We start from the raw sequence: 26,994 nt of genomic DNA, 5'->3' as shown, positions 1-26,994 counted from the left end.
AATATTTGTCAGCTGGGCACAGTGGCCCACACCTGTAATCTCATTACTTTGGGAGGCTGAGGTGGGTAGATCACCTGAGGTCAGGAGTTTGAGACCAGCCTGGCTAACATGACAAAACCCATCTTAACTAAAAATACAAAAATTAGCCAGGCATGGTGGCGGGTGCCTGTAATCCCAGCTACTTGGAAGGCTAAGGCAGGAGAATCACTTGAACCTAGCGGGCAGAGTGAGATTCTGTCTCAAAAAAAAAGAATATTTGTGATGCATGGGATGTCAAAATGTCAACATTAACGGGAATTTGGAAGAAGTTGATGCCAACCCTCATGAATAACTCTGAGAAGGTCAAGACTCCAGTGGAGGAAGTAACTGTAGATGTCAGAAATAGCAACAGAGGCTGGGTGTGGTGGCTCACACCTGTAATCCCAGCACTTTGGGAGGCCAATGTGGGCAGATCACGAGGTCAGGAGTTCAAGACCAGCCTGGCCAACATAGTGAAACCCTATCTCTACTAAAAATACAAAAATTAAAGACCTCCACAAAGATGGCCAAATAAAAACAGCTTCAGAGTGCAATTCCCAGCGAGAGAGATGCCGAAGGCGAATGATGTCCACATTTTCAAATGAGGCACCAGGTTCATTTCAATGGGACTGGTTGAACAGTGTGTATAACCCAAAGAGGGCAAACCAAGGCAGGGCAGGGTGCTGCCCCACCTGGGGAAGTGCATCTAACCAAAGGATCAGGGGCCCTCCCCCTTCGGCATTCCAGATCAGATACTGTGCTTCACCCAAGCCCTCTGCAACCCACAGACCAGGAGACCTTTGCTGGGCTAAAAAGTGCCCCTGAGGTACCTGCACAGAGCTGAGCAAGAACCCCGGCTGGTGCCATAGGTTGTTGGCACAGATCTAAGCAGATGTATTGGATAATGCCAAGAGAGCCTGCTGGACGGAGCTACTTGCCCCCCAGAAAGAAGGAGAGCTGAAAGCAGGGAGTCGGGAGATATAGCTAGGTGGGCCTCTCCCCCACAAAGCCCAGAAAACTGAAGCCCTCTCGCTCGAGAGTTTTGGAGCCAGCACATCAGTTTGAGCTTGACCCAGAACCATTGAGCTCAGTGTGGGGAAGGACATTGCAGAGGTGGTTTTAATATTTCTGTGTAAACAAAAGACACAGAAACATACACAGCAGCTTGACTGAGTGGCAGCCCAGCAGCACCTCTGCAGGCAACAAGAGACAGTCACCTCCTCAAGCGGCTCCCTGAGATCAAAGCTAGCTAAATCCATGAAGATGGGAAGAAACCAGCACAAAAAAGAAGAAACCATCGAAGACCAGACACCTCTCCTCCTCCAAGGGATTACAACTCCTCACCAACAAGGGAACACAACAGGAGAGAGAATAAGTTTGATGAATTGACAGAAGCAGGCTTCAGAAGGTGGGTAATAACAAACTTCTCTGAGCTAAAAAAATATGTTCTAGCCCACTGCAAAGAAACTAAAAACCTTGAAAAAAGGTTAGATGAAATGCTAACTAGAACAACCAGCTTAGAGAAGAACATAAACAACTTGATGGAGCTGAAAAACACAGCATGAGAACTTCACAAAGCATTCACAAATTTTGAAGCCAAATTGATCAAGCAGAAGAAAGGATATCAGAGATTGAAGATCAACTCAATGAAATAAAATGAGAAAGCAAGACTAGAGAAAAAAGAGTGAAAAGAAATGAACAAAGCCTACAAGAAATATGGGATTATGTGAAAAGACCTAATCTACGTTTGATAGGTATACCTGAATGTGATGGGGAGAATGAATCCAAGCTGGAAAACACTCTTCAGGATATTCTCCAGGAGAACTTCCCCAACCTAGCAAGGCAGGCCAACAATCAAATCCAGGTAATACAGAGAACACCACGAAGATATTCCTCAAGAAGAGCAACCCCAAGGCACATAATCATCAGATTCACCAGGTTTGAAATGAAGGAAAAAATGCTAAGGAAGGCCAGAGAGAAAGGTCAAGTTACCCACAAAGGGAAGCCCATCAGATTCACAGCAGATCTCCTGGGAGAAACCCTACAAGCCAGAAGAGAGTGGGGGCCAATATTCAACATCCTTAAAGAAAAGAACTTTCAACCCAGAATCTCATACCCAGCCAAACTAAGCTTCATAAGTGAAGAAGAAATAAAATCCTTTACAGGCAAGCAATTACTGAGAGATTTCATCATCACCAGACCTGTCTTACAAGAGCTTCTATAGGAAGCACTAAACATGGAAAGAACAACCAGTACCAGTCACTGCAAAAACATGCCAAATGGTAAAGACCAATGATGTAATGAAGAAACCACATCAAATAACAGGCAAAATAACTGCCAGTAACAAAATGGCAGGATCAAATTCACACATAACAATATTAACATTGAACATAAATGGCTTAAATGCCCCAATGAAAGACACAGACTGGCAAACTGGATAAAAAGTTAAGACCCATTAGTGTGCTATATTCAGGAAACCCTTCTCATGTGCAAAGACACACATAGACTCAAAATAAAGGGATGGAAGAAGATTTACCAAGCAAACAGAGAGAAAAAAAAGCAGGGGTTGCAATCCTAATCTCTAATAAGATGGATTTAAAACCAACAAAGATCAAAAGAGAAAAAGAAGAGCATTACGTAAGGATCAATGCAACAAGAAGAGCTAACTATCCTAAATATATATGCAGATATATAAAGTACCTAGATATATAAAGTACCTAAATATATATGCAGATATATAAAGTAACCAGATATATAAAGCAAGCTCTTAATGTCCTATAGAGAGACTTAGACTCCCACACAATAGTGGGAAACTTTAACACTCCTCTGTCAATATTAGACAGATCAATGAGACAGAAAATCAACAAGGATATCCAGGACTTGAACACAGATCTGGACCAAGTAGACCTAATAGACATATACAGAACTCTCCACCTCCACCCCAAATCCACAAAATATACATTCTTCTCAGCACCACATGGTACTTACTCTAAAATTTACCACATAATAGGAAGTACCTATCTCAGCAAATGCAAGAATGGAAATCATAACGAACAGTCTATCAGACCACAGTGCAATTAAATTAGAACTCAGGATTAAGAAACTCACTCAAAACTGCACAACTACATGGAAACTGAACAACTGGCTCCTGAATGTTGACTGGATAAACAACGAAATGAAGGCAAAAATAAAGATGTTCTTCAAAACCAATGAGAACAAAGACACAATGTACCAGCATCTCTGGGACACATTTAAAGCAGTGAAGGGAAATTTATAGCAATAAATGCTCATAGGAGAAGTGAGGAAAGCTCTAAAATTGACACTCTACTGTCAAAGTTGAAAGAGCTACAGGAGAAAGATCAAAACAACATCAAAAGCTAGCAGAAGACAAGAAATAACTAAGATCAGAGCAGAACTGAAGGAGACAGAGACACAACAAAAACCCTTCAAAAAAATCAATAAATCCAGAAGCTGGTTCTTTGAAAAGAAACAACAAAATAGACAGACTGCTAGCCAGACTAATAAAAAAAAAAAGAGAAGAATTGAATAGATGCAATAAAAAATGATAAAGGGATATCACCGCTGAAGTCACAGAAATACAAACCACCATCAGAGATTACTACAAAAAACTCTATGCACATAAACCAGCAAATCCAGAAGAAATGGATAAATTCCTGGACACTTACACCCTCCAAAACCAAACTAGGAAGAAGTTGAATCCCTAAATAGTCCAATAACAAAGTCTGAAGTTGAGGCAGCAATTAATAGCCTACCAACAAAAAAAGTCCAAGTCCAGACAGGTTTACAGCAGAATTCTACCAGACATACAAAGAGGAGCTGGTATCATTCCTGTTGAAACTATTCCAAACAATACAAAAAGAGGGAAACCTCCCTAACCCATTTTATGAGACCAACATTATTCTGATACCAAAACTGGCAGAGACTAAACAAAAAAAGAAAACTTCAGGCCAATATCCATGATGAACATTGATGCAAAAATCTTCAATAAAATACTAGCAAACCAAATGCAACAGCACATCAAAAAGCTTATCCATCATGATCAACTAGGCTTCATCCTGGGATGCAAGGCTGGTTCAACATATGCAAGTCTATGAACGTGATCTACCACATAAACAGAACCAAAGACAAAAACCACCTGATTATTTCAATAGATACAAAGAAGGCCTTCAACAAAGTTCAACAGCCCTGTAGGCTAAAAACTCTCAATAAAGTAGGTATTGATGGAACGTATCTCAAAATAACAAAAGCTGTTTATGACAAGCCCACAGCCAACATCATACTGAATGGGCAAAAACTGGAAGCATTGTCTTTGAATACTGGTACTAGACAAGGATGCCCTCTCTCACCATTTCTATTCAATATAGTATTGGAAGTTCTAGCCAGAGCAATCAGGCAAGAGAAAGAAATAAAGGGTATTCAATTAGGAAAAGAGGAACTCAAATTGTCTCTATTTGCAGGTGACATGATTGTATATTTAGAAAAGCCCATCATCTCAGTACAAAATCTCCTTAAGCTGATAAACAACTTCAGCAAAGTCTCAGGATACAAAATAAATGTGCAGAAATCACAAGCATTCCTACATACCAATAACAGACAAACAGAGAGCCAAATCATGAGTGCACTCCCATTTACAATTGCTACAAAGATAAAAAATACCTAGGAATACAACTAACAAAGGATGTGAAAGACCTCTTCAAGGAGAACTACAAACTCAAGGAAATAAGAGAGGACACAGATGGAAAAACATTCCATGCTCATGGTTAGGAAGAATCAATATTGTGAAAATGGTCATACTGCCCAAAGTAATTTATAAATTCAATGCTATCCCCATCAAGCTACCACCGACCTTCTTCACAGAACTGGAAAAAACCACTTTAAACTTCATATGGAACCAAAAGAGAGCCCACATAGCCAAGACAATCCTAAGCAAAAAGAACAAAGCTGGAGGCATTACGCTACCTCACTTCAAACTATACTACAAGGCTACTGTAATTAAAATAGCAAGATACTAGTACCCAAACAGAGATACAGACTAATGGAACAGAACAGAGGCCTTGGAAGTAATGCCACACATCTGCAACCATCTGATCTTTGACAAACCTGACAAAAACAAGCAATGGGGAAAGGATTCCCTGTTTAATAAATGGTGTTGGGAAAATGGGCTAACCATGTGTGGAAAGATAAAACTGGACCCCTACCTGTCACCTTACACTAAAATTAACTCCAGATGGATTAAAGATTTAAACATGAAACCTAACACCATAAAAACCCTAGAAGAAAACCTAGGCAAAACCATTCAGGACACAGGCATAGGCAAGGACTTCATGACTAAAACACCAAAAGCAATGGCAACAAAATCCAAAATAGACAAATGGGATCTAATTAAACTTAAGAATTTCTGCACAGCAAAAGAAACAATCATTAGAGTGAACTGGTGACCAACAGAATGGGAAAAGTACTTTGCAATCTACCCATCTGACTAAGGGCTAATATCCAGAATCTACAAAGAACTAAAGCAGATTTACAAGAAAAAAACAAACCCATTCAAAAGTGGGTGAAAGATATGAACAGATACTTTTCAAAAGAAGACATGAGGCCAACAAACATGAAAAAATGCTCATCGTCACTGGTCATTAGAGAAATGCAAATCAAAACTACATTGAGATATCATCTCATGCCAGTTCGAATGGCGATCATTAAAAAATCAGGAGACAACAGATGCTGGAGAGGATGTGGAGAAATAGGAACACTTTTACACTGTTGGTGGGAGTGTAAATTAGTCCAACCATTGTGGAAGACAGTGTGGCGATTCCTCAAGGACCTAGAAATAGAAATTCCATTTGACCCAGCAATCCCATTACTGGGTATATACCCAAAGGATTATAAATTGTTCTATTATAAAGACACATGTACATGTATGTTCATTGCAGCACTGTTTACAATAGCAAAGACCTGGAACCAACCCAAATGCCCGTCAATGATAGACTGGACAAAGAAAATGTGGCACATATACATCATGGAATACTATGCAGCCATAAACAACAATGAGCTCATGTTCTTTGTAGGGACATGGATGAATCTAGAAACCATCACTGCAAACTGACACAAGAACAGAAAACCAAACACCACATGTTCTCACTCATAGGTGGGTGTTGAACAATAAGAACACATGCACACAGGGAGGGGAGCATCACACACTGGGGTCTGTTGGTGAGTGCTAGGGGAGGGACAGCAGGGTGGAGGAGGGATAACATGGGGAGAAATGTCAGATATAGGTGATGGGGGATGGAGGCAGCAAACTACCTTGCCACGTATGCAAATATGCAACAATCCTGCATGATCTGCACATGTACCCCACAACCTAAAGTGCAATAATAAAAAAATTACACAATTTAGCTGGGCATGATGGCGTGTGCCTGTAGTCCCAGCTACTTAGGAGGCTGAGGCAGGAGAATTGCTTGAACCTGGGAGGTAGAGGTTGCAGTGAACCAAGACTGTGCCACTGCTTGGGCAACAGAGTGAGACTTTGTCTCCCCCGAAAAAGAAAAGAAATAGCAACAGAGCTAGAATTGTAAGTGAAGGTGGAAGATGTCACTGAATTGCTTCAATCTCATGAATAAACCTGAACGGATGAAAAGATGCTTCTTATGGAGGAGCAAAGAAAGTGGTTTGTTGAGACAGAATCTACTCCTGGCAAAGATGCCATGAACATTGATGAAATAACAAAAGATTTCGAATGCTATATAAATTTAGTTGATACAACAGCAGCAGAGTTTGAGAGGACTAACTCCAGTTTTGAAAAAGTTCCATGGGCAAAATGCTATCAAACAACATCAAATGTTACAGAGAAATCTTTTGTGAAAGAAGTTAACTGATGTGGCAAACTTTATTGCTGTCTCCTTTTAAGAAATTCCCATAACCGCTCTAACCTTCAGCAACTACCACCCTAATCAGTCAGCAGCCATCAACATCAAGGTAAGACCCTCCACCAGCAAAAAGATTAGGACTTGCTGAAGTCTCAGACGTGTAGCATATCTTCAGCAAAAATATATTTTAAAATTATGGTATGTACATTGTGTTTTTAGAGGTAATGCTGTTGCACACTTAATATACTACAATATACTGTAAATGTAACTTTTGTAAGTACTGGGAGACCAAAACATTTGTGCGATTTGCTTTATTGTAATATTTGCTTTATTGTAGTGGTCCGGAACCAAATCCACAATATTTCCTAGGTATGCCTGTATATGAAACTTAGTAAAAACGTGTACTCAGAGTCCTAGATAGAGAGAAAAGAAAGAAAAAGTGTAAAGGTGGGGAAGGAGGAAAAGAGGTCAAGAAGGAGGAAGGGAGGGGAAAAAGGGAATAAATGGAGGAGAAAAAGAGAAAAGAGAAGAAATATTTAATGAAATAATGGCTGAGAATGTTTTCTAAATAATGAAAGCATCATATCAAGAAGTTCTACAAAAAGGATAAGTACAATGAAAATCACATTTAGGCACATCATAGAAAAGCCTTTAACTAAAGAAAAGTCACTAAGTAAAGGTGAGAGAAAAAGCAGTCAGAGGAAAAAAGATGCAATACCTTCAAAGAACAACAGTAAGGCCCAAAGCTGAATCCTTAATAAAAGGTAGAAGCCAGAAAACAGCAGAAAAACATGTTCAAGGTGCTAAAAGAAAATAATTGCCAACCATAAGAACATAGAAAATACCATTCAAAATATAGGTGAAATGGGCCAGAAGCAGTGGCTCACACCGTAATCCCAACACTTTGGGAGGCTGAGCCAGGTGGATCATTTGAAGTCAGGAGTTCAAGATCAGCCTGGGCAGCATGGTGAAATCCCATTTCTACTAAAAATACAAAAATCAGCTGGGTGTGGTGGCACATGCCTGTAGTCCCAGCTACTCAGGAGGCTGAGGCATGAGAATCACTTGAACCTGGGGGGCAGAGGTTGCAGTGAGCTGAGATCATGCTACTTCACTCCAGCCTGGGTGACAATGTGAGACTCCATCTCAAATGGTGGCTCATGCCTGTAATCCCAGCACTTTGGGAGGCCAAGGTGGATGGATCACTTGAGGTCCAGTCTGGCCAATATGGTGAAACCCCATCTCTATTAAAAGTATAAAAATTAGCCAGGCATGGTGGCACATGCCTATAATCCCACAAATGAGCTGAGGCATGAGACCCACTTGAACCCAGGATGCAGAGGATGCAGTGAGCCGAGATTGCGCCACTGCACTCCAGCCTGGGCAACAAAGCGAGACTGTCTCGATAAGAAAAGAGAAGAGAAGAGAAAAGAAAGAAAAGAGGGCCGGGCGCGGTGGCTCAAGCCTGTAATCCCAGCACTTTGGGAGGCCGAGGCAGGTGGATCACGAGGTCAAGAGATCGAGACCATCCCGGTCAACATGGTGAAACCCCATCTCTACTAAAAATACAAAAAACTAGCTGGGCGTGCCTGTAATCCCAGCTACTCAGGAGGCTGAGGCAGGAGAATTGCCTGAACCCAGGAGGCGGAGGTTGCCGTGAGCCGAGATCGCGCCATTGCACTCCAGCCTAGGTAACAAGAGCGAAACCCCGTCTCAAAAAAAAAAAGGAAAGAAAAGAAAAGAAAAGAGTGAATAAAGATCTTTAATAAAAATAAAGACATATTCAGGCAAAACCCAAAAAACTCCAGAACACTTAAGGAGAATTTGAAGATAGCTATTCAGGCAGAAGGAAAATGATCCCAAATGGAAGCATGAAGAAAAAAGAAAAGGCACAAATACCTAATACTCGTTAATGTGAAAAGGAGTATCATCACAGATCTTACAGTCATTTAAAATATCATAAGAGGATATTTTGAAAAACTTTATTTTAACATATTTAAACATTTAGATGAAAGGGATAAATTCCTAGAAAAAGCCGACTTACCAAAATAGACACAAAAGGAAATTAAAAATCTGAATAGTCATGTATATTAAAATAAAGAACAATAAAAAGAGTAAATATATGGGCAAATCGAAATATAAACTGTATAAATATGTTCATAATAGGCTGGGTGCAGTGACTCACACCTGTAATCCCAGTACTTTGGGAGGGCGAGGCAGGTGGATCATTTGAGGTCAGGAGTTCAAGACCAGCCTGGCCAACATGATGAAACCCCATCTCTACTATAAAAATACAAAAAATGAGCCAGGCCTGGTGGTGGGCACCTGTAATCCCAGCTACTCGGGAAGCTGAGACAGGAGAATAGCTTGAAACGAGGAAGCCGAGGTTTCAGTGAACTGTAATATCACACCACTGCGCTCCAGCCTGGGTGACAGAGTAAGACTTCATCTCAGAAAAATAAAAAAGTCATAATAGTGTCTCTTGGGGTGGTTTATAACATATGTATAGAATTAAAATATGACAACAATAGGGCAAAACAAGAGGTAAATAGACAAAATATTCTTAGATCATTGCAGTCTTGAAAGTGGTAAAAATGCTAGATTATATTATGCTTTAGTAATTAATTATGGATTTGTGTTATAGTCTCTGGAGTAACCACTAAATAAATACTAAGATAATGTTTAAGTATTTAAATAATAGATGGATTAGCTTAGAATAAAAATAAAACTTTTATTAAAACACAATCAGGAAAAAAAGGAAAGAAGAACACAGAGCAAGTGAGTCAAATAACAAACAGTAAGGTTGTACATTTAAGCCCAAATATTTAAGTAATTATATTAATGTAAAAAGATTAAATACTCTATTTAAAAGACAAAGACTGAAAGACCAAATTTAATTTAAAAACAAGAAATATATAATTCTTACAAGAGATAGACCTTAAAATAAAGGAAGAGAAAGGGTGAAAGTAAAAAAATTTAAAAACAAAAAAAAGATATATTACAAAAATAACAAAAAAGAAAACTAACACAATTATACTAACACTGGAGAATATAGGGTGTACTACATAAAGTATTTCTAGAAATACAGTCCTTAATAAAATGGAAAATTCACAATGTTTACAATTCTGTTTGTATTTGTCTAATAACATAGTTTTGAAATATACACAGCAAAAAATGACAGAAATAAAAGAAGAAATAGAGAGCTCCAAAATTATAGTGGAGATATTAACACACTTCTGTCAGTAAATGATACAAATAAGAAAATATTTATGAATATATATGATTTAAGCAATATGATTAATAAATAAATTTGACCTTACATCTACAAAACACTGTATCAAAAAACTGCAGAATATGCATCATTTTAACTCCACATGAAACATTCACCAAAATTGGCTATGTGCTGGGCCATAAAACAAGTCTAAGCAAATTTCAGAGGATTGAAATTACATAGTTTGTTTCTCTGACCACAACACAATTTAACATTAAAAAGAAAAAAATGGTAAATAGACAATCCCCAAATGGTATAATAAAGTTACACACTCTAAATATCCAATGGGACAAGAAAGAAACAATAATGAAAATTATCAAGTATTTTGAGCTTAATAATTACCATATGGCTTATCAAAGCCTGTGGGATACAGCTAAACCTGGACTTTGAGGGAAATACATAATATTATATGTATATGTTCACAAGGGATAAAGAAAAAGCCCAATTATCTAAGCATTCACCTCAAGAAGTCAGAATCATAACACAAAACTAAACCCAAAGAAACTAGACAGAAGGAAATAATAAATATGAGTAAAAATTAACAAAATAATAAAGCAAATGTATGAGAAGATTAACACAATTAAAATTTGGTTCTTTGGAAACACTAATAAATCAATAAATCCTGGAAAGACCGATCAAGGAGAAAATAAAAATGGCAAAAAAAATTAATACTAGTATTGTAAAAGAGGGTATCACTAGAGATCCCATAGTCATTTAAAATATTGCAAGAGAATCTTTTTTTTGTTTTTGAGACGGAGTTTCGCTCTTATTACCTAGGCTGGAGTGCAATGGTGCAATCTCGGCTCACCGCAACCTCCGCCTCCTGGATTCAGGCAATTCTCCTGCCTCAGCCTCCTGAGTAGCTGGGATTACAGGCACATGCCACCATGCCCAGCTAATTTTTTGTATTTTTAGTAGAGACGGGGTTTCACCATGTTGACCAGGATGGTCTCGATTTCTTGACCTCGTGATCCACCCGCCTCGGCCTCCCAAAGTGCTAGGATTACAGGCTTGAGCCACCGCGCCCGGTCTGAGAATCTTTTTTAAAACTTCAACATATTTAAACATTTAGATAAAACAGTAAATTCCTAGAAAAATCCAACTTATCAAAATAAGCACAAAAATAAATCTGAATAAGTCCTATCTCTACTAAAAATAAAAATTTTAATTAAAAACTTCCACTGAAAGAAAATCCCAGGAAGACGTGACTTATCTGGCAAATTCTATCAAATACTTAGGGAAGAAATAATCCATATCTACACAAACTCCACCAGATAATAGATAAAGAAGAAATACTTCTGACCATAACATGACAAGAAAGGAAAAATTATTGACCAGTCTGCCTTATAAACACAGATACAAAAACTCCTAAAGTACTAGCAAATCAAATCCAGAAATTCCTAAAAAGGAAGTGTATCATAACCAAGTTGAGTTTATGTCAGGAATGTAAGATTGGTTGAACATTTGAAATATATCCATATTAATATCAGTACGATTCACCACAATAATAGAATAAAGGAGGAAAATCATATGCTCATCTCAATAGATGCAGAAAAATTATTTGATAAAATTTAGAATCTATTGATGATATATACTCCTAGCTAACTAGGAATAGAAAGAAATTTCCTTGATCTAATAAAGGGTTTCTATAAAAAATCAATAGCATAATGGTAAAATAGTGAAAAATTTCTCCTAAAATTGGAATGAACCAAGAATGCCTATTATTACCACTCCTATTCAAAATTGCATTGGAGGACCTAAGCAGTGTAGGCAGGTAAGAAAAGAAACTAAAAGGTATATTTGGAAAGAAGAAATTAGTCTTATAGAGAACAAGTGTGTATATGTAAGAAGTCCAAAAGTACGTACTTACAAAATATTAATTAGTGAATTGATCAACATTATTGGATAAAATGTCAATGGGCGGGTGGATCACGAGGTCGGCAGATCGAGACCAACCTGGTCAACATGTTGAAACCCCGTCTCTACTTAAAATTACAAAAAATTAGCTGGGCACAGTGGCGTGTGCCTGTAATCCCAGCTACTCAGGAGGCTGAGGCAGGAGAATTGCCTGAACCCAGGGGGCGGAGGTTGCGGTGAGCCGAGATCGCGCCATTGCACTCCAGCCTGGGTAACAAGAGCGAAACTCCATCTCAAAAAAAAAAAAAAAAAAAAAAGAAAGAAAGAAATCAGCAATGTCTTCCAGTTCTGACCAAGATGGAGTAAGCACACCACAGCTTATTTCTCCCACTGATTACAACTAAACACCCATGATAGTTTTTAAAACTACCTGATGACTCGAAAGGTAAATAGTAGGTGGATTAGCCGGGTGCGGCCTGTAATCCCAGCACTTTGGGAGGCCGAGGCGGGTGGATCACGAGGTCAAGAAATCGAGACCATCCTGGTCAACATGGTGAAACCCTGTCTCTACTAAAAATACAAAAAATTAGCTGGGCATGGTGGCATGTGCCTGTAATCCCAGCTACTCGGGAGGCTGAGGCAGGAGAATTGCCTGAATCCAGGAGGCGGAGGTTGCCGTGAGCCGAGATTGCGCCATTGCACTCCAGCCTGGGTAACAGCAGCCAAACTCGGTCACACACACACAAAAAAATTAGGTAGATTGTGGGAAGGAGGGTTGAGGAGTCAAAACATTAATGATGAGTATGAATGTGGTGAGTTTCTGGTTTTGCTTTATTTTTCTTGCTATATCTCCTAGCATGGATTCAAGAATGAGCTGAGAACTGAGCAGTACAAATGACTAGTAAAAACTGAGGGCTCCTTTTAGCCAAAGGACCTGGAAAAAATGCCTCTGTGATCCTGAATCTTTTGATTTCCTCTTCCCCTTCTGTTTCTGCTGCAAGTCCCAGCAGCAGAACTGCACTATCACAGCAGTGCCAGCAATGGCATCGACACCTACAAATTTTGAGAGAAAACCTATCCCTTGGATAAAGGAAATGGGTAAAAGTGCCCATGGCATGCAGAGTCTGGGTAGTTTCCAATATTTTAAAAATCTCTCTTCTCCTGCCACTTCACTCTAAGGGCAGGCCCCGTCATGAGAACTATGTAAAAGTGTCAATGGTTACAACTCTGAGAATTCCTGTTTTTTGTTTTGTTTTGTTTTCCCGTAAAATAAAAATAATTCCTGGCCGGGCGCGGTGGCTCAAGCCTGTAATCCCAGCACTTTGGGAGGCCGAGGCGGGTGGATCCCGAGGTCAACAGATCGAGACCATCCTGGTCAACATGGTGAAACCCCGTCTCTACTAAAATTACAAAAAATTAGCTGGGCACGGTGGCGCGTGCCTGTAATCCCAGCTGCTCGGGAGGCTGAGGCAGGAGAATCGCCTGAACCCAGGAGACGGAGATTGCGGTGAGCCGAGATCGTGCCATTGCACTCCAGCCTGGGTAGCAAGAGCGAAACTCCGTCTCCAAAAATAAATAAATAAATAAAATAAAAAATAAAAATAAAAATAATTCCTGGCTTTGCTGGCCTCACTTCAGGGCGATTGGGCAGCCCGCCTGTGGGGCAGGCCAGGAGCAAGCTACCGAGCCAAGGGGGCCTGGTGGCTGGGTCGTGCTGACGGCGGTACAGGCTGAGGTGGAGGTGGAAGGAGGCGGCAGAGGAGTAAGATGGCAGCCCCCACCCCACGTCCTTCTGAGAGTGTCGGTGCTGCGGCGGGGAGCGGGTGGCCCGCTTCGCAGTGAGCACCGCCAGGATCCTGCTCTACATCTAAGTCTGAAGAGGGAACAGGAGCGGGAACAGGAGCGGGACCCTGAGCACTGGGCCATCTGCGACCTGGGGACCTGGGTGAGACGCTTCACCACCAGAATCCCTGCCCAGAGTCCAGTGCCTCCTTCCTGTCCAGGATCACCTACTGGTAGATCACAGGAGTGCTCTTGAATCTGCCTGAGCTGGCCATGCAAGTTTATCACCTTGAATGTGATAAACACAAGAGCCTGAGCAGCTTAAATCTCTGCAGAAGGCTTGGCCTGGAAAAGCTATACACTGGACTGCTCTTGCTTTAGCTTCAGATTTGGAATGAGCTATAATAACCTTGTAATATGTGCAAATGTCTCTCCACATTCCGACATCCTTGGCTGTGTGGCTGCCTTCATTCGCAAACAACAAAAAAAGCCAGAGGCATCATGCTACCTGACTTCAAACTATACTACAAGACTACAGTAATCAAAACAGCATGGTACTGATAGCAAAACAGAGATAAAGACCAATGGAATAAAAGAGAGGCCTCAGAAGTAATGCCACACATCTACAACACATCTTTGACAAACATGACAAAAACAAGCAATGGGGAAAGGATTCCCAATTTAGTAAATGGTGTTGGGAAAACTGGCTAGCCATCTGCAGAAAGCTGAAACTACATCCCTCCTTACACCTTATACACAAATTAACTCCAGATGGATTAAAGACTTAAACATAAGACCTAACACCATAAAAACACTAGAAGAAAACCTAGGCAATACCATTCAGGACATAGGCATGGGCAAGAACTTCATGACTAAAACACCAAAAGCAATGGTAACAAAAGCCAAAATAGACAAGTAGGATCTAAACCAACTTAAGAGCTTCTGCACAGCAAAAGAAACCATCATTAGAGTGAACCAGCAACCAACAGAATGGGAAAAAAAATTTGCAATCTACTCATCTTACAAATGGCTAATACCCAGAATCCAGAAAGAAATTAAACAAATTTATAAGAAAAACCCCAACAAAAAGTGGGCAAAGGACAGGAACAAACGTTTCTCAAAAGAAGACATTTATGCAGCCAACAAACATGAAAAAAAGCTCATCATCACCGGTCATTAGAGAAATGCAAATCAAAATCGCATTGAGATACCATCTCATGCTGGTTAGAATGGTGATCATTAAAAAATTAGGAGACAACAGATGCTGGAGAGGATGTGGAGAAATAGGAACGCATTTAGACTGTTGGCAGGAGTGTAAATTAGTTCAGCCACTGTGGAAGACAGTGTGGCAATTCCTCAAGATAGAGAATTAGAAATACCATTTGACCCAGCTATCCCATTACTGGGTATATGCCCAAAGGATTATAAATCATTCTGTTATAAAGACACATGCACACATATGATTATTGAGGCACTGTTCACAATAGCAAAGGCTTGGAACCAACCTAAATAACCATCAATGATAGACTGGATAAAGAAAATGTGGCACATATACACCATGGAATACTATGCAGCCATAAAAAAGGATGAGTTCATGTCCTTTGCAGGGACACGGATGAAACTGGAAACCATCATTCTCAGAAAACTGACACAAGAACAGAAAACCAAACACTGCATGTTCTTACTCATAAGTGGGTGTTCAACAGTAAGAACACAGGGATAAAGGGAGGGGAACATCACACACCAAGGACTGTCAGGAGGAGTAGGGGGTAAGGGAGGGATAGCAGGGGGTAGAAGGATTGGGGAGGGATAACATTAGGAGAAATACCTAATACACATGACAGGGGGATGGATGCAGCAAACCACCATAGTACATGTATACCTATGTAACAAACCTACATGTTCTGCATATGTATCCCAGAACTTAGTATACTTTTTAATAATAAATAAATCAGATGCAGCCTTGTTATGCTGCCCAGGTGGTTCTCAAACTCCTGGTCTCAGGCAACCTCAAACTGCCAAGTAGCTGGAACTATAGGTATATATCACCACACCCAGCTATTTTTCCTAAAATTTTTAATATTTTAGTCTCATTACAGGATCAATAATATAAATAGAGGAACAATCTCTCCCACCAAGTATATAATACCCAACTAATAAATGTCCAAGGAAAACAGCTATGTGCTATTTGTTGTACAGTTTTTCAACTAAAAATGCCAGGGAAATTCTGTTATTACAAGTAATTTGATCCACTGAAGATTTATACCAGCAAAAATATAGATGTTACACTAGTATGATTTGAAAGTCAAAGTATTAATATTTATCCAATTAAACCTTAACCAAATTTCATATTTTCTCTATTGCAGAAAGCATTTCCTAATATGATTTTTCTGTTGCTATGTATGTTGCAGTTCATTTTTGTTCAGCCCCGACCCTGTCACAGTACTTATCAATCTTTTGTTAGTTACCAATGTTAAATAAATTTTTTTAATCAATTAAAAAAATAATAATTCCTCTAGGAGCTGGAGAGTATAGGGGAAGTCCTACAGATAAGAGAACCTGAGAGGGGTATTTCCTAATTCCATGTATAAACCGCCATATGTTCTGGACTCACACCAAATTAATGATATGTAGAACATTCCCCAAAAATCTTAGCATGCTGAAGAAAAAGCAAAAATATCTATAGAACCAGAATTCAATATCCAGTGGAAATATCCTTTAGAAATTAAGGCAAGGTAAATATATATTCAGATTAAGGAAAATAAAAAGCATTTATCAGCAGCAGACCTGCTCTAGAAGAAATCCTAGAAGAAATTCTTCAGGCTAAAGGGGAATGATCCCAGAGGAAAATTTGGAACTTCAGGAATTAAGGAAGAACAACAGATGATACAAATGATAAATATACAAGTATATATATTTTTCTTAAATTCTTAAAAATATGTATGACTAATGAAATCAAAGATTGTAACATTGTTGAGGTATTTCAAAATATTTAAATGTAATACATATGACAAATAATAATGTAAAGGGAAGATATAGACTCTTACATAGTTGCAAGGCTTCTACATTTCTCTTGAAGTGGTAAATATTAAACTTAAATAGACTGTAAAAGTTAAGGTATGTGTAATGTAAACCCTAAAGCAAAAAGTTAAAGAACAAAAAAAATTTTAAAGCCAATATATAAATTAAAATGGAATACTAAAAACATTCAAAAAATTTAAAAAAACCTCAAAAATGGAGAAAGAGAGGAACAGAAAAGCAGAGAATACAAACAGAAAATAATAAAATGGTAGACAAATCCAATCATTTCAATAATTATATTAAATATAAATGGTCTAAATATACGAATTAAAAGACATCATGTCAGATTGAATAAAAATACAATTATTGTACACACTGGCTATAAGAAATTCACTTTAAATATAATGATATAGACATATTAAAAGTAAAAGCTGAAAAAGTCATATAATGCAGATACTAATCAAAAAAAAGCTGAAGCTGATATGTTATTATTAAAGTAGACTTCAGAACAAAAATCTTACTAGGTACGAAGAAAGACATTACATAATGATAAAATGTCAATTCACCAAAAAGACATAATAATCCTAAATGTGTTGTACCTAGCAACAAAGCTCCAAAATGTATGAAGTGAAAACTGATAAAAACCTTGAAAGAAAACAGACAAATTCACAATCATAGTAGAAGACATTAACACTCTTTTATCAAGAATGTTCCTCAATAAAACAAGAAGACAGAATTAACAATGATACAGAAGACCTTAACACTAACAACCAACTTGATGTCATTGACATTCATTGAATACTCCACTTTACAAGAACAGAATACATTTTCTTTTTAAGTGCACATGTATCATATACCAAGATCAACTATATTCTGAAGTCAAATAACAAATTTTAGCAAACTGAAAGAAAGAATATCATACAAAATATATTCTCAGATTGTGCCAGAAATGAACTAAAAATCAATGACAGAAAGTTATCTGGAAAGTTCTCAAATATTTGGAACTTAAACATCAGAATTCTAGATAACCCATGCATCAAAGATGAAATAACAGGAAAATTATAAAATATTTTAATCTGAATAAAACTTAAAATCCAACATATCAAAATTTGTGGGATGCAGGTAGAGCAGTGATTAGAAGAAAATTTAGAGGATTAAATATTTACATATTAGAAAATAAGGCCTCAAGCCAATAATCTAAGCTTACAAATAGAAAATCACAAATTAAATATAAAATGAGCAGATAAAAGATAAAAATAAAGAGCAGAAATCAATGAAATGGAAAATAGAAAAGCAATAGAGAAAAATCATTGAAATCAAAAGCTGATTCTTTGAAAGGATCAGTATGATTGATGAAACTGTAGTCAGAAGGACCAAGATAAAAAAAGAGAAGACACAAATCACCAGTATCATAAATAAAAGAGGGATGTCACAAAAGGCCCTATGGACATTAAAAAAATAATATGGAAAAACAACCAACAACGTCATACATATAATTTCAATAACTTAGATGAAATAGATCAGTTCCTTTAAAGACACAAATTGCTAAAGTTCACTCAAAAATAAATAGATACCCTGAATAGCCACCCTATATTTATTAAAGTAATTTTGCTTTTAAAAGCTTTCTATAGGTCGAGTGAGGTGGCTCATGCCTGTAATTCCAGCACTCTGGGAGGCCGAGGTGGGCAGATTATCTGAGGTCAAGAGCTTGAGACTAGGCTGGCCAACATTTCGAAACCCTGTCTCTACTAAAAATACAAAAATTAGCTGGGTGTAGTGGCACATGCCTGTAATCCCAGCTACCCAGGAGGCTGAGGTAGGAGAATTGCTTGAACCCAGGAGGCAGAGGTTGCAGTGAACCAAGATCACGCCACTGCACTCCAGCCTGGGAGACAGATTGAGACTCCATCTTAAAAAAAAAAAAATTCTACAAAGAAAACTCTAGGTGAGAGGGCTTCACTGGGTAATGCTACCAAAAATTTAAGGAAAACAATACCAATTCAACAGAAAATAGAAGAGAATGCTTCCCAACTCATTAGGCCAACATTTTTCTGATAAAGCAGAAAAAAACATTACAAGAAAGGAAAGCTACAGACCAGTAACCCTCATGAATATAGATGAAAAACTCTTCAACAAGATACTAGTAAATTGAATCCAGCAATATTGAAAAAGAGTAATACATTATGATCAAGTGGAGTTTTCCCAGGAATGTAAGACTGGTTCAACATTTGAAATCAATGTAATTCACCATATTAACAAAACCATCTAGAAAGAGACCCACACATTTGGGGTCTCTTTCTAGATGGTTTTGTTAATATGGTGAATTACAAAAAAAATCAAAGAGCCCATTGATTTTTTACAAAGGTACAAAGATAATTTAATGGAGAAATGGACTGATTTAAAAAAAATACTGTTGGAACGATTGACTATCCATATGTAAAACAAACTTCAGTTCATACATCATACCTTATATAAAATTAACTCAAAATGGATTATAGACCTAAATATAAAACATAAATTATAATAAGTTTTTAGAAGAAAACTTAGGAGAAATTTTTGTGACATTGGGTTAGGCCAGGGATTCTCAATCTTGGCACTATTGACATTTTGGACTTCATAATGATTTGTTATGTGGAACTGTTTTGAGCATTGCTGGATGTTTAGCCGCATCTCTGGCCTCAACTCACTAGATGGCAGTAGCACCCACTCCCTAGTCCTGATAATAAAAAATGTCTCCAAACATTGTCAAATGTTCCCTGGGGGGCAAACTCATCTCTGGCTGAGATTCACTGGATTAAACAAAGGGCTTTTAGACATGATAACAAATCACAGTCCAGAAAAGAAAAAAACCTCTATCAATTAGACTTCATCCAAATACATTTTACTCTGCAAACACACTGTTAAGAGAATAAAAAATTAAGCCACAGGCTGAAGAAAATATTTCAAGTCACATATCTGATAAAGGACTTATACCCAGAATAAAGAACTCCCAAAACTCACAGTACGAAAACAATCCAACTTTGAAATGGGCAAAAGATTTGGATACTTCACCATAGAAAATATATGAATGTTACGTAAATAAGCCATGAAAAGATGCTCAACAACTTTAGTTATTAGGGAAATGCAAATTAAAATGATAATGGGATATCACTATTTGCCTATTGAATGGCAAAAAACCAAAAACAACGAAAACCAAACCATGACAATACCAAATGCTAACAAAGATATGGAGCAACTGGAACTCTCCTACACTGTTGGTGGGCATGCGAAATGGTACAGCTACTTGGGATGACAGCTGCCAGTTTCTTACAAAGTTAAACATTCATTTACTATAAAACCAGGCAATCCAGCTCTTAAGTATTTACCCAAGTGAAATGAAGACTTATGATCACATATATGCCTGCTCATGAGGATTTACAGGAGTTTTATCACAATCAGAAAAAGCTGAAAACAATCCAAATGTCTTTCAGTAGGTGAATGGATAAACAAATTTTGCCCATTCATGCCATGTATTATATACAGAAAAAAATTAACATTAGGAGAATCACTTGAAGCCAGGAGTCAGAGGTTGCAGTGAGCTGATATTGTACTTCACTCCAGCCTGGGTGACAAAGCGAGACCCTGTCTCAAGAAAAAAAATAAAGATGAATCCAATGATGCCACTTCCTTAGGGAATGGTCTCTATAACACTATCAAGGCTACATGACCAAACTCCTGACTACATCTCGGTCCTCAATTCACATTGTTGTCCCCTTTTCCACCACACTCCAGCCTCACTGGCCTTTTTACTGTCTCACACATACCAACCTCATTCCTGTCTCAGTGCCTTTGGACTTGCTGTGCCCTCTGCCTGCTGTTCCCTCCCCATGTCTGTTCCTGTCCACCTGTTTCTCATTCTTTGCACCTCCGTTTCAATATCATCTCCTCAGAACCGCCTTCCCTCACCCTCTACCATAGCCCATCCCACCCCACTTTCCAGCCACTTTCTATCCCAGAGGCCAGGCAACATTTTCTATAAGAGAGGCAGGTAGTAAATACTCAAGGCTTTGCAGGCCTGACCCTCAATGTGTCCACTGTCATGAGGAAGCAGCTATGGATGATATGGGAATGAGTGGGTGTAGCTGTATTCCCAGAAAACCTTATTTTTTTTGATTAAATGGCTACTGACATTTAAATTTTTTTTTTTTTTTTTTTTGAGATGGAGTTTTTCTCTTTTGCCCAGGCTAGAGTGCAGTCGTGCAGTCTTGGCTTCCTGCAACCTCTGCCTCCAAGGTTCAAGCAATTCTCTTGCCTCAGCCTCCCAACTAGCTTGGATTACAGGCGCCCACCACCAGGCCCGGCTGATTTTTGTATTTTTAGTAGAGATGGGGTTTCACCATATTGGCCAGGCTGGCCTCGAACTCCTGACCTTGTGATCCACTCTCCTCGGCTTCCCAAAGTGCTAGGATTATAGGCGTGAGCCACTGTGCCCGGCTGACATTTAAAATTTTATATCATTTTGCCTGTCATGAAATCTTTTGATTTTTTTTCCCTTCCAGCACTTAAAAATATAAAAAGCATTCTTAGCTCATTCACAAAAAATTGACAGCTTGGCCAAATTTGGTCCACAGCCAACCCCTGTCCTAACCCATTACTCCAATTCTTTTCTTCCTAGCCCACATCACTGCCTAAAATTATTTCATTTGTTCATGTGTTTATCTCCTTGCTTTACTTGCCCTTGGAATTTAAGATCCAAAAGAGAGGGGCCTTATCTGTTGGGTTCACTATCCTGTACCCACTGCCCATCCCAACACCCGATGCTGCGGAAGACATGAAGGACTAAGCCAACCTGGATGTGATCCTGGGTTTCGGGTGGATTCTGGTGATCTTCTTCCAAACTGGGCTCACAGGAGAAGATCCAGGCTCATCCTTCAAAGTCTCTGCAATTAAGGATTCCGGTTGGGTTGACTGAGAGCGTAAAAGACTTTCTCCTGAGTATAAACCTAGGTTGGGGACCCGCTCGGGATGAGTTCCAGGTCTCATGTTGAACCGAACAAATTCTGCCTCCTCTGTTTTGGTGGGATATTCAATGGTGAACAGACCTGTTAACAGAAGATGCCACTGTCATTTTCCCTTCATGGCCAGGACTCTTCTGCCCCTAGTCCCAGACTGGAAACATTGAAGCACACCTCGGCTCACCCCCATCGCCTCCCCTCTGCTCTCACTGGTTCTCAGCACCTCCCCTCTGCTTCCAGTACAGTGCTCCTCTCCCAGGGCAGTCACTCATCAGTGATGCTGCCAAACATTGGGTTGTAAGAACATAAGAATGAATAGGTCTTCTTTCTACTCATTTTTCAAGACACCTACCTTCAATCTCACTCTCCCCACCCATGCTGGAGCCTGTTTCCATTCAGCCTGTGTCCTCCCCAGCACCTAATGTAGAGACTAGCTACACAATGTATTCCTGGCCCATGCTGTTCCTTCCTTGGCAATGCTATTCCCTGTGTCTCCAGCTGTAAGTTGATTCCATCTACTTTCTTTTTCTTTGTTGTATTGTATGTATTTATATTTTTGTTGTGCTTTCTTTACTAGACTGGAAAACTTATAAGCCAGAGACTTCTCATCTCTTCACTCATCAGCATTTCTTGCATGTGGGTGCTGAGCATGCAGAGGTACCCCAAGACAGAATTCCCAGCCTCTGGAAATACCTAGCCGGGGAGCAGGACAGGGGACACAGTCACAATGCTAAGTAGTAAGATGTATAAGTAGAACATGTATAAAGTGCTGTGGGATCCTTTCTTTCACTTGTGTGGGAAAAAAAAGAAAAAATAAATAATTAAGTGCTATGGGAGCCCAAAGGAGGTGTGACCCATTCTGCTAGGGAAGTCAAGGAAGGCTTCCCAGAGGAGGGGTCAATTGAAGTCTCTGGGGACAAGGAGAAACTCCCCAGAGAGGCAGTGGGGGAAGCACAGTCTCTCCATGCTCAGCCAGGAGGTGACACAGAATAGGGATCAATGTCTCCTTGTTCCCAGGCCCATCAGCAGTGAGGAGGGGAGCTCAGATGTGGAAGGATCCTGAGGCCACCCACGCTGGCCTTGGGGGATCTCTGCGGGGGACAGCCTAGAGAGGTGACTGCTTTTTCTCTTCTGAGATCCACAAAAAGAAGAAGGGAGCAGGGGCTTCAGATGGATGATGGGTGATATGAGAGTTGGAGCTGAAAGGTGAATGTAGGTGTGGGGTGGAGACCAAGAGGGACATAGTTAGCCACCAAGAGACCCAGAAAAATAAGATAATCACATGGGGACATGCAAGACACACTGGGAGAGAGCTCAGAAATGCCAGTGGGCCCAGGTCACTATTCTTAGCTGTGTGGCCTTAAGTGACCTGAGCCCAATGATCCCACCTAAAATGGAGAAATTTCTCTACCATGCCTACTTCCCTGGAGATTCAGATTGAAGATGGAATGGGTGGTGCTTGAAGAAAGGTCTGTCCCTTGAGATGGCCTATCAGAGTCAAAGGACTAGGGAAGCCAGCATATAGACCTTCGCCCACCTTTCAGCCTCCTCACCTGTGGCCAGCAAGATAGAATTAATGAACTGAGCCGCTGTCTTCTGAAACCGCTTCTTGATCTCAGCCAGGGCTCGGCTCATCTTATATATCTTGTCGTCCATGTTGCTAATTTTGCGGTTCAGCTGGAGAGAGGCAAAGCGGGAGGGCAGGTGTCACTGGTCCCTCAAGGAGCCAGCTGCCTATCCCAGTATAACTAAGATTTGCTCTGGTTCGGAGGATGTGCTATTACCTCCCCATCCCTACCTGGAACACACCTCTCTCCCTCTCAGCCCAGTGAGTTCCTGCACATGGCCCCAGGCCTGACTCATGGCCCCTCCTTGGAGGGTTTTCCCTGATTCAACTGGGCAGAACTACTCTTTGCCTTGGACTCTCATCATGCTCAATGCAGCTTGAAGATGGAAGTTAGCACTTTGCCAAGTGATAGCTGTTTCAGCCTGTCTCCCCACTAGAATGCAAGCTCCTGGAGGGAAAGGACTGAGTCTTGGTCTCCTGTGTGTTTGAGTGTCTGTCATGCAGGTACTCAGTAAATGCATTCATAAGTGGATGATAAAGCCCTTTGCAGAACTTTCTCTGCCGGCCTCCCTCTGCAGTGGATGCTGCGGTGCATCCCCCAGGGGCCCCTTCATCCCTCCAGTGGCCAGAACAGTGGCTGCTGACAGTGCCCAGCTGAGAACCTGCCTCTGGCCAAGGTTACAGAGGTGACTGGTCGTTGTAGGCCACAAAGGCCCAGGCCTCTTGCTTCCATTCAGGATTATGTTGAAGGATCATTATGGCTCCAGGGCTCCCTCTGGGATCACTGAGGCCTCTGCCATGGCTGCCCTCTCCCTCTGCCTTCCTTCAGACCCTCAAAGGGGCTATTCCCAACAGCAGTACCCAGGAAATTCCTGCATACTTGGCTCCATCCCACAGTCTGTTTCCCAGGAGACCCAACCTAAGACCTGCTCTGAACAACTAGGGCATGTCAGTGGCACTGCAAAACCAGGCCCAGTTTCCAGAGGTAGTTATATTTGGTCTTTTTCTCTAGGAAGCCTTCCCTGATTTCCTCAGCCCACCGAAACTGCTCCCACTGCTGAACTTTCACACATGTCCCTTCCTGTCCTTTCTGCTGTGGGTCCTGGTCATTTTTTTTTCACTTCCTTTGTCCCTGAATTCAGTTAGCTCTTTGAGAGAAAAATCTATCATTTCTGCATCTCCCATGTAACACAGAGAGGATAGGAAAAAAAAAATCTCTTCTGTGGAATTTAAGCCTCAAGTGGCAAGAGTAGGGTGGGCAGTATCAGATTTCCTGATGAACAATGAAGTCAGCCCATGAGTCCTTTATGCTGCAGGCAGGAAATCCGTAAAGGACGTCCCGACAAATGGCAAAGCCTCAACCATCTTTCTGATTTGTGGCTACCCAGTTGCTGCTCCTGTGCTTATCTTATTTATTAATTTGAAATTCATACCCAGCCTGCTTCCAAAAAAGACCTGGGGTGATCTTTTAAATAAAGCATTTAAACAGAGGCCGTTGTCTCACTTCCCAAGTGCTGCCTTGATGGAAATATTTAGCAGGAGCCAGGCCTCCGGGCTGTAAAAGCTGGAACGGCCATTCTGCCTGTCTCTCTGATGGGTGGCTCTTTCTGGGGCGATGGGTGTGTGAGGAAGCCATTTAACAGACTTCTCAGTGACAGGGACTTGGAGGGAGGAGGCTGCTCCCACCCCCACCTCCAGCCTTAAGGGGACTGATAAGTAATCAACCCCAAACAAACACTCACAGATGGAACTGAACACTATAAAAGTCCCAGGGTGGGAGTGTGTTAAAGCCAGGTGGGCCCTCAGGCATCACTACATAGATGAGGAAACTGAGACCCAGACAGGGAAGCGACTGGCCCAATGCCCTATGGCCTCTTCCTAGCTGTGGCTCTCTGCCAGCCCCAATACTTGGCAGTTTCTTGGAAGCTCCTTGCAGCTCTCAAGGTCTAAGAATCCAAAATAAGCTAATTTTCTTTTTCTTTCTTTTTTTTTTGAGACAGAGTCTCGCTTTGTCGTCAGGCTGGAGTGCAGTGGTGCGATGATCTCTGCTCACTACAACCTCCACCTCCTGGGTTCAAGCAATTCTCCTGCCTCAGCCTCCCGAGTAGCTGGGACTACAGGCACATGACACCACACCCAGCTAATTTTTGTATTTTTTAGTAGAGACGGGGTTTCACCATGTTGGCCAGGATGGTCTTGATCTGTTGACCTTATGATCCGCCTGCCTCAGCCTCCCAAAGTGCTGGGATTACAGGTGTGAGCCACTGTGCCCAGCCAAGATGAGCTAATTTTCATGTAAAATATCCAAAGATGCTTAACCACATGGTTAAGGTCAACATTTGGAAATCCCATTACCCGCAAGAAAGCATATTTACTCATTGTTTCTGTTTATCTTGATAGAAAGCTGTCATACATAGTACACATGGTTACATTCTCAAACAAGAGATGTTATGATCGGAACACTTTTTTGGCAAGTCACTCTTGGTCAACATCTGCTTCTGCTTTCTATAATGCAGCACTGTTTTCAGAATCTGTCTCAATGTATTGGTCCATTTATCCCTATGTTACATTTCCTGAAGACAGTTATGCTCTTTGAATTAATGTGCCATTTTAAATAACTTCTCAGTCTTCTACTGCACTATCAAACCATGCCTTGATAAGCTTCCCTTAACAGAGACTCTACCCTCTAGCCCAGCATGATCCACTAGAAAAGTAATGTGAGCTACACACGTGGTTGAAAACGTCCTAGTAGCCACATTAAAAATATTTTTAAAGGGAACATTCATTCTATCTATTGATTTAACTCAGTATATTAAAAATAGGGTATGTCAACATATCATCAAAATAGCAAATTATTATTTTTATTGCATTTTAGGTTTTGGGGTACATGTGCAGAACATGCAAGATAGTTGGATAGGTACACACGTGGCAGTGTGATTTGCTGCCTTCCTCCCCTTCACCCAGAGCTGGCATTTCTCCCCATGCTATCCCTCCCCAACTCCCCCACCACTGTTCCTCCCCTATTCCCCCCAACAGACCCCAGTGTGTAGTGTTCCCCTCCCTGTGTCCATGTGTTCTCATTGTTCATCACCTGCCTATGAGTGAGAACATGCGGTATTTCATTTTCTGTTCTCGTGTCAGTTTGCTGAGAATGATGCTCTCCAGATTCATCCATGTCCCTACAAAGGACACAAACTCATTGTTTTTGATGGCTGCATAGTATTCCATGGTGTATATGTGCCACATTTTCCCAGTCCAGTCTATCATTGATGGGCATTTGGGTTGGTTCCAGGTCTTTGCTATTATAAACAGTGCTGCAATGAACATTCGTGTGCATGTGTCCTTATAGTAGAACGATTTATAGTCCTTTGGATATATACTCAGTAATGGGATTGCTGGGTCAAATGAAATTTCTATTTCTAGGTCCTTGAGGAATCGCCACACTGTCTTCCACAATGGTTGAACTAATTTACACTCCCACAAGCAGTGTAAAAGTGTTCCTATTTCTCCACATTCTCTCCAGCATCTGCTGTCTCCAGATTTTTCTAATGATTGCCATTCTAACTGGCATGAGATGGTATCTCAATGTGGTTTTGA

At 40.3% G+C, this 26,994-nt stretch overlaps 1 protein-coding gene across 14 annotated transcripts in view; it reads right to left on the bottom strand.

Moving 5' to 3' along the window:
• Nucleotides 1-26,994, bottom strand: part of C15H3orf20 (chromosome 15 C3orf20 homolog) — a 114,191-nt gene that overhangs the window by 29,310 nt on the left and 57,887 nt on the right. For 13 of the 14 annotated variants that reach the window (XR_008476836.2, XM_035273753.3, XM_054245964.2 and 10 more), the window contains 2 exons: nucleotides 23,384-23,507; nucleotides 21,665-21,917 (listed from right to left, as the gene is read on the bottom strand). Coding sequence is in view for 13 of the 14 variants with exons in the window: in XM_035273753.3 (XP_035129644.2) it covers nucleotides 21,665-21,917; nucleotides 23,384-23,507 (377 nt within the window). In the remaining variant the exon portion in view is untranslated. Of the gene's footprint in view, nucleotides 1-19,237; nucleotides 20,458-21,664; nucleotides 21,918-23,383; nucleotides 23,508-26,994 lie in introns of those variants that run through there. The other variant, XM_078351724.1, reaches the window with a different exon arrangement.

Source organism: Callithrix jacchus, chromosome 15 (genome assembly GCF_049354715.1).
Source record: "Callithrix jacchus isolate 240 chromosome 15, calJac240_pri, whole genome shotgun sequence".
In the NCBI taxonomy this organism is placed as follows: domain Eukaryota; kingdom Metazoa; phylum Chordata; class Mammalia; order Primates; family Cebidae; genus Callithrix; species Callithrix jacchus.
This window is presented reverse-complemented; position numbering and strand designations above follow the sequence as displayed.